Here is an 8,951-nt window from a genome sequence, read left to right as displayed (position 1 = left end):
AAACAGTGACCCTACAATAAATCTCAAGATATCAGATTTATCAGCTGTGAGTGTAAACAAGGGAAGAGGGGGAGTGGTCCTTCCCATGGTATGGAATTAGAGCACTGCCAACCTCAAATCAAATTGTATTGGCACATACACATAAACTCAGCAAAAAAATAAACTCTGTCAACTGTGTTTATTTTCAGCAAACTTAACATGTGTAAATATTTGTAGGAATATAACAAGATTCAACAACTGAGACATAAACTAAACAAGTTCCACAGGCATGTCACTAACAGAAATTGAATAATGTGTCCCTGAACAAGGGGGGGGTCAAAATCAAAAGTAATGGCCAGTATCTGATGTGGCCACCAGCTGCATTAAGTACTGCAGTGCATCTCCTCCTCATGGACTGCACCAGATTTGCCCATTCTTGCTGTGAGACGTTACCCCACTCTTCCACCAAGGCACCTGCAAGTTCCCGGACATTTCTGGGGGGAATGGCCCTAGCCCTCACCCTCCGATCCAACAGGTCCCAGACGTGCTCAATGGGATTGAGATCCGGGCTCTTCGCTGGCCATGGCAGTACACGGACATTCCTGTCTTGCAAGAAATCACGCACAAAACGAGCAGTATGGCTGGTGGCATTGTTATGCTGAAGGGTCATGTCAGGATGAGCCTGCAGGAAGGGTACCACATGAGGGAGGAGGATGTCTTCCCTGTAACGCACAGCGTTCAGATTGCCTGCAATGACAAGCTCAGTCCGATGATGCTGTGACACACCGCCCCAGATCATGACGGAGCCTCCACCTCAAAGTTTATTTAGCAGATGTTACTACGGATGTAGCGAAATGCTTGTAAATGAGCAGCAGTGTGACGCTTCAATCTGTTTTTAAAAAGCTGGAGAATTGAGTGACTGACTGAGACTCACTGTAGGCCTACATTTGGTATAGGCCTAGTGGTGTAGTTAAGACTGTGGTGGGTTTTATAAGACAACTGTATGTAGTTATTTACAAAGAGGGATATAAAAGGCCTCAAACTCAACAAGAGAACAGTACAGCAGCATGTAGAGGCCATTATCTTAGTCTAGTGAATGAGGTCACAGTGCCTCCTGCCTCTCTCTCCCCAACCTAAATTAATGTCCCAGACATCGCCGGCATGCAGACACAAATTATCAGTGTCAATCAATACTTGGCCTTAGATCAGCATGCTCAGTCAGCTTTCTGAGTAACACAGTGGAAAGGGCTAACTGACTGGCCAAGGCATGATGGGGACTGGTCACGGCATGTGGCCACGACATGATGGGGACTGGCCACGGCATGATGGGGACTGACTATGTTGTAATACTTATAGGCTGTTGAATAGATTCATTCCTTACAAATCCTTCCTTCAAGGAAGGCCCCAAAATGTTGAGATACCCCTACCTACCCCTCCCCTTTGAAAGTCAATAGTCACTGATCTGACCATGTTTGATTGGTGAAAGCAAAGTAATATAAACTCTGCCTTTCTTTTATCCAAGAACACACAGATATGCGATTACCCTCAAGGAAGGGAGGAAAGGAGGGCGCCCAGTTTTTAAAGTATCCCAACATGACCTTCCTAGCTCTAAGTCTTTGTGACAGACAAGGGGAGCCATGGTTCAGAGGGCGAGACAGACTGGTTCCCTATTGATGCTGTTTCTGGGTGCTGCAGAGCAGGCCCTCGTCATGTGATGATGACTGAGCGGGAAATTGTTTCCACAGCTTGTTAGTTACATACAACATAAAGGTTCATGAAGAGAGACAGGAAGAGGATTGAGTTGGAGCCCTGACTGACTGAGCCCTATGTACTACAGTCAGACCAGACCATGTTGCTGCATCTTGACTTGCTGTCCCTCCTCCACCTCGCCGCCTGACTTCCTGTTAAACTCTGTCACCTTCTCAGAATCGACACGCAGAGAGGAAGCCTAGCTAACTCTGCATTTTCAGTTCCGCTTCTAGACCACACACACCCACACTAGCCTACTGATCCTATAATCTACAAGGACCTGCACAGAAAATGTGTAGGCCTATATGAAACAGCAGGTAAAGAGACAGAGGCGGGCAGGCCACAGCATAATACTCTACAGCCTCCCCACATCCCAGCTTTCCCATGGTGATCTAAACAACCACAGGGGCCACTCTGCCAGGAGTGTTTTATTGGAATGGGCCTCTCCTCCTTATGGATTGATTTGAAACATTTTCCTGCCTTTTCTCACACCCCCACACCCATAATTCATTTCACTCTACTAAGACAGGAAATGCAACTAATAGCAGGATCTGTGTGGCCATGTGGGCGACACAAGTCCTTAAAGAGAATAGTTAGGCTAGATATGGTTCACAATCACACAAGAAGTTGAGGCAAAGAAGAGCTGTGCCTTTAAAACAGAGATGAGAGAGCACTTGGCAGCATGTTGCCTTATGTTTTGCTGTCTCTTTCAAGTACTCACACACTCACACAAACAGCTGGCATCACCTACTGGTCACAAAGCTGGTGTCTGTCACTTTTTGTAATTGCACTGGGGATTTGGGGGACAGTGCTACCAAGCGTTGGGGAGAGGGGAGGTCCTGGCTGAAAGCAAGCAGCCGTCCTGAATGAGGACATTCCCCAAACTACCACCCCTCCAGGCAAACCAAAAGCCTCTAACACTGAGCCCATTGTTGCCACGGCACAGCACACTACCCTCATCCTCCTCCCTCCTCCTGACTCCAAGGGCCAACGAATGTTCTCAAAACTACCCCTTTGTCCAATAGGAGAGTGGCATCTTCCTTGTCTACATTTAGAACAGCCGTAGATCCAGCCTCTTAAATCAACTAGTCCTGTCTCAAAGAGTCCCAATGGAATCAAGAGCGGTCCCCGGCATTTGGCAAAACAAATGGATGTTTCCCCTTCAATCGCTCTCCATCTCTCTCTCTCTATGTTGACCTCATCCTACACAAACTTCCTGCATCTGATAAAAACTTTGTTTTCATTCTTTAATCTGCAAACAACACACATGCAATCTGGTTCGTCCATGCATGACCACACTGACACACACAAAGCACTTTCTGGGCTTTTCTGCGATTGTTCTTCCATAACATAAGAATGGTGAATAATCAGAGCCGCATTGTAATTTGTGCCCAAGGGTACAGAACAGATCTGAATCTCCACTCCCACAGCACAGCTCCAAAATGAAAAGCTGCTAATGCCGATGATGTCCCACTAAAAATGAATTGCAGAATTAAAACCATGCTGCGCACGACAGTGTTTCCCTCTCTTTCCCTCACTGTTGGCAGCGTCACAGAAAGAGAGGGGAAAGATAAGTCTGTGTGTGCGTGCATCTGTCTATGACAGTAAACACACAGATATGGGTTGTGTAGGCGTTTCTCCTGTTAAGGAGATATTTCCATCTCAACACGGGAAGCCCAGCAGCATTCAAAACAAGAGGGAAAAAAACAAGACAATATCTCATGAGCACCCACACACAGATTACAGTCATTCATTCATTCATTCATTCATTCATTCATTCATTCATTCATTCATTCATTCATTCATTCATTCATTCATTCATTCATTCATTCATTCATTCATTCATTCATTCATTCATACATACATACATACATACATACATACATACATACATACATACATACATACATACATACATACATACATACATACATACATACATACATACATACATACATACATACATGTGCCTTGCGAAAGTATTCGGCCCCCTTGAACTTTGCGACCTTTTGCCACATTTCAGGCTTCAAACATAAAGATATAAAACTGTATTTTTTTGTGAAGAATCAACAACAAGTGGGACACAATCATGAAGTGGAACGACATTTATTGGATATTTCAAACTTTTTTAACAAATCAAAAACTGAAAAATTGGGCGTGCAAAATTATTCAGCCCCTTTACTTTCAGTGCAGCAAACTCTCTCCAGAAGTTCAGTGAGGATCTCTGAATGATCCAATGTTGACCTAAATGACTAATGATGATAAATACAATCCACCTGTGTGTAATCAAGTCTCCATATAAATGCACCTGCACTGTGATAGTCTCAGAGGTCCGTTAAAAGCGCAGAGAGCATCATGAAGAACAAGGAACACACCAGGCAGGTCCAAGATACTGTTGTGAAGAAGTTTAAAGCTGGATTTGGATACAAAAAGATTTCCCAAGCTTTAAACATGCAAGCGATAATATTGAAATGGAAGGAGTATCAGACCACTGCAAATCTAGCAAGACCTGGCCGTCCCTCTAAACTTTCAGCTCATACAAGGAGAAGACTGATCAGAGATGCAGCCAAGAGGTCCATGATCACTCTGGATGAACTGCAGAGATCTACAGCTGAGGTGGGAGACTCTGTCCATAGGACAACAATCAGTCGTATATTGCACAAATCTGGCCTTTATGGAAGAGTGGCAAGAAGAAAGCCATTTCTTAAAGATATCCATAAAAAGTGTTGTTTAAAGTTTGCCACAAGCCACCTGGGAGACACACCAAACATGTGGAAGAAGGTGCTCTGGTCAGATGAAACCAAAATTGAACTTTTTGGCAACAATGCAAAACCTTATGTTTGGCGTAAAAGCAACACAGCTCATCACCCTGAACACACCATCCCCACTGTCAAACATGGTGGTGGCAGCATCATGGTTTGGGCCTGCTTTTCTTCAGCAGGGACAGGGAAGACGGTTAAAATTGATGGGAAGATGGATGGAGCCAAATACAGGACCATTCTGGAAGAAAACCTGATGGAGTCTGCAAAAGACCTGAGACTGGGACGGAGATTTGTCTTCCAACAAGACAATGATCCAAAACATAAAGCAAAATCTACAATGGAATGGTTCAAAAATAAACATATCCAGGTGTTAGAATGGCCAAGTCAAAGTCCAGACCTGAATCCAATCGAGAATCTGTGGAAAGAACTGAAAACTGCTGTTCACAAATGCTCTCCATCCAACCTCACTGAGCTCGAGCTGTTTTGCAAGGAGGAATGGGAAAAAATTTCAGTCTCTCGATGTGCAAAACTGATAGAGACATACCCCAAGCGACTTACAGCTGTAATCGCAGCAAAAAGTGGCGCTACAAAGTATTAACTTAAGGGGGCTGAATAATTTTGCACGCCCAATTTTTCAGTTTTTGATTTGTTAAAAAAGTTTGAAATATCCAATAAATGTCGTTCCACTTCATGATTGTGTCCCACTTGTTGTTGATTCTTCACAAAAAAATAGTTTTATATCTTTATGTTTGAAGCCTGAAATGTGGCAAAAGGTCGCAAAGTTCAAGGGGGCCGAATACTTTCGCAAGGCACTGTACATACATACCCAGATGAACAACCCATGGGATCAAGGAAGAAAAAAATTAAAAGGGGAGGGGGATGATAAGACCCAATAACGTCCTGTCCCTTTCCTTTAACACAGAAGAGGGATTACACTGGACACAACACTCACTGGACAGTACACACACACAGCCGACAGAGCCATATGCTTGTATAGTCTCTCTGCAAACATACACATCCGTTGGGTGGTTCCATATGATTTCAACCACTTTTGGACTGCACCCCCTTTTGTTTTGAACAAAACCTTACATCATGTTTGTCCATCATAGAAGTGGTCAGAAAGTGATATTTTGGACCTGAATACTAGAACAATCAGGAGATAGAAGTGCTCAAAGTTGACTCATTATGCATACGGGCAATTCCATGTTAACAGAACTACACTGAGAGTCCACATTATCACTTTAGAATGTATACCAAACAAAAACCATTGATTTCAAAGTTTCACAAACCATAGAACTCTATGCAAAATTACTACTTTTAACAATTTCAAAAATTTTACACAAACACATTCATAGGAAGAACTACGCAGATACAAAGTTCGGTAACAGAATGGGGCCACAGTGTCTCCTGACCCCTCCTGTCTCAGCCTCCAGTATTTATGCTGCAGTAGTTAATGTGTCGGGGGGCTAGGGTCAGTTTGTTATATCTGGAGTACCTCTCCTGTCCTATTCGGTGTCCTGTGAATCTAAGTGTGCGTTCTCTAATTCTCTCTTTCTCTCTCTCTCTATCTTGGAGGACCTGAGCCCCAGGACTACCTGACATGATGACTCCTTGCTGTCCCCAGTCCACCTGGCCGTGCTGCTGCTCCAGTTTCAACTGTTCTGCCTTATTATTATTCGACCATGCTGGTCATTTATGAACATTTGAACATCTTGGCCATGTTCTGTTATAATCTCCACCCGGCACAGCCAGAAGAGGACTGGCCACCCCACATAGCCTGGTTCCTCTCTAGGTTTCTTCCTAGGTTTTGGCCTTTCTAGGGAGTTTTTCCTAGCCACCGTGCTTCTACACCTGCATTGCTTGCTGTTTGGGGTTTTAGGTTGGGTTTCTGTACAGCACTTTGAGATATCAGCTGATGTACGAAGGGCTATATAAATAAATTTGATTTGATTTGATTACAACTGAGGGAGCCTTTACTGTAATTCTGTTACCAAACTTTGCATCTGCACAGTTTAAGTAAAACATGTTTTACTGTGTAAATTGTTCAAAGTGGTCATTGAGCATAGAGTTGTATGGTTTGTTAAAGGCCCAGTACAGCCAAACACATGATTTCCTGTGTTGTATACAGTGGGGCAAAAAAGTATTTAGTCAGCCAAGTTCTCCCACTTAAAAAGATGAGTGAGGCCTGTAATTTACATCATAGGTACACTTCAACTATGACATACAAAATTAGAAGAAAAAAATCCAGAAAATCACATTGTAGGATTTTTAATTAATTTATTTGCAAATTATGGTGGAAAATAAGTATTTCATTTTGTCTGTCATAGTTGAAGTGTACCTATGATGAAAATTACAGGCCTCTCTCATATTTTTAAGTGGGAGATCTTGCACAATTGGTGGCTGACTAAATACTTTTTTGCCCCACTGTATATACACACTGAGGTTAGAATAATACTGTGAAAATTATTATAACACCCTTTTAGTGTAAGAGCTGGTTGAAAAGTTTTGGTGGGATGGAGTTATGGCCTTCCATGGTGACATCACCATGCAGTAAATTAGTTAAAATACCAATAAGAAAGAGGATTCCAAACCTCCCCACTCAGACCACATTCTAAATTCTTGTTTGAGAAATTACCCTTTGCTAAGAAGCTTTTTTTTTAAACCATTTTAATTTAAAACAATCACAGTAAGGTACTTCATTGTTACCCCAAAATTATTTGATTTTAGATTTTTTTTAAATATTTAAAAAAGAGTTGCATTAGACCTTTAAACTTTGAAATCAGTGTTTTTTGTTTGACCTCTGTAAATGTTGTCATTATTATCCCTTTGACCCCGTCACTCAGCACCTCTAGAACCAAAACAGACCCTTACATGGTGAACAACCAATCAAATATGCCAGTGGTGCCAGAAACATTGCATTGTGGCCAATGGCTGTAAAAAATATTGTATATGCTCCCATGGTGAAGTTTGAAGTGACAGAAGTAGGCAATTTTTCTCAACATCCTAATCTTCTTGCTGAATATAATTTAGGAGGAAGAAAGAAATGGGGAACTTGATTAGGCAAGCCCAAAATGCAGAATACTGTCTTTTGAAAAAGAATGGAGAGTTAAAAGTACCCATAAAGAGAGTCAACTTGAGATAACTTTAAATATCATAAACAGGGGCAGACAGCAACATTGTCATTAGAGACGATTAAGGAATTCACAGCTGAATTCCGATGGCGGTGATACAACCAGGGTACATATTCTTAAGCAGAAGAGCAAGCAGGAAGTCACCCCGAATCCGTTGTCCTAATTTTAAAAAGGTGAGCGGAACAAAGAACTAAAGAAATACTACAAATGCATCTATAAAATGCTATAACACACCGCTCGCTCGCGTAGCGGACCACATCTGTTCCTTATAGGCACCAGAAAATCCATTTCCTCTCGCTTGCATGCGATGCATTAAGAATAATTTCTCAAATACGTTCCCAAAAACATTCTGCTTGTCCAGGACTTACTTAGGCATTTATTTAGAGAGTAACCACAATGGTAATGCTTATAGAACATTATGAAATACGAAATATATATTATTAGTCGAATTGGCATAGCTACCTGCTCGACGAGTTTAAGAACAGCCATAATAATCTCGGTCAGCTTGGTCCGCACATCAACACACTCCCTCAAACATCAGATCATGCAATTGTCTTGGAACAATATTTCAGTTCGGGAAAAAACGTTTTTTCCTTTATCGCTCTTGTTTGATGCAGCAGTCAGGGAAGTAAATAATGTTAGTTTTCTCATGCAACGCAGATCCTCGGTCAGGGCCCGGGCTGTATCACGGCCCCATGGCCAGCTCCACTGGCGCTATCTGCGGCGAAGGTGAGTCGAGGCAACCGCGCCACAGTGAGCAGAAGAAGGAAAAGCTTATCCGACTAATGTAAACAATCTGCATTTACTGCTTCTGCACTGGGGACTTTCTCTCTAAATCGCCATACACTCCCTCTCTCTCACTTTGCAGCTCCGGAAATATTCCTATGTACTGTATGTAAAACGGGTGAACAGAGATTGCACACAGGAAGTTCCAGCCTCTCGCTCTCTCCTCCACTCAGATGCAGAATTTGAGGAGAGTCATCGCGGATTGTCAGCAGCAACGCTCGGTAGATCTCTCCCTCTGCTCCCCTCCAGTGGCTAGAATAGGAAAAACAACGATTGTGAGTTATGGCAGAGATTGTTTTTTTTTCATAATTTTTTTATATTGAACCTTTATTTCACTAGGCAAGTCAGTTAAGAACAAATTCTTATTTTACAATGACAACCTACCCCGGCCAAACCCGGACAACGCTGTGCCAGTTGTGCACCTCCCGATCACGGCCGGTTGTGATTCAGCCCACGACCGAACCAGGGTCTGTAGTGATGCCTCTAGCATAGATGCAGTGCCTTAAACCGCTGCGCCACTAGGGAGCCTAAAATTGTAAATTGC

The 8,951-nt window shown here is 42.7% G+C and overlaps 1 protein-coding gene across 3 annotated transcripts in view; it reads right to left on the bottom strand.

The window, feature by feature from the left end:
• LOC112238289 (serine/threonine-protein phosphatase 6 regulatory ankyrin repeat subunit B-like) overlaps positions 1-8,570 on the bottom strand; it is a 32,275-nt gene extending 23,705 nt beyond the window's left edge. For 2 of the 3 annotated variants that reach the window (XM_042319176.1, XM_042319172.1), the window contains exon 1: positions 8,084-8,569. In XM_042319176.1, the coding sequence (XP_042175110.1) occupies positions 8,084-8,110 (27 nt within the window). In that variant the 5' untranslated portion in view covers positions 8,111-8,569. Of the gene's footprint in view, positions 1-8,083 lie in introns of all 3 variants that reach the window. The other variant, XM_042319163.1, reaches the window with a different exon arrangement.
• Positions 8,571-8,951: the final 381 nt, after the last annotated feature.

This window comes from Oncorhynchus tshawytscha, linkage group LG03, assembly GCF_018296145.1.
Source record: "Oncorhynchus tshawytscha isolate Ot180627B linkage group LG03, Otsh_v2.0, whole genome shotgun sequence".
NCBI lineage: Eukaryota > Metazoa > Chordata > Actinopteri > Salmoniformes > Salmonidae > Oncorhynchus > Oncorhynchus tshawytscha.
This window is presented reverse-complemented; position numbering and strand designations above follow the sequence as displayed.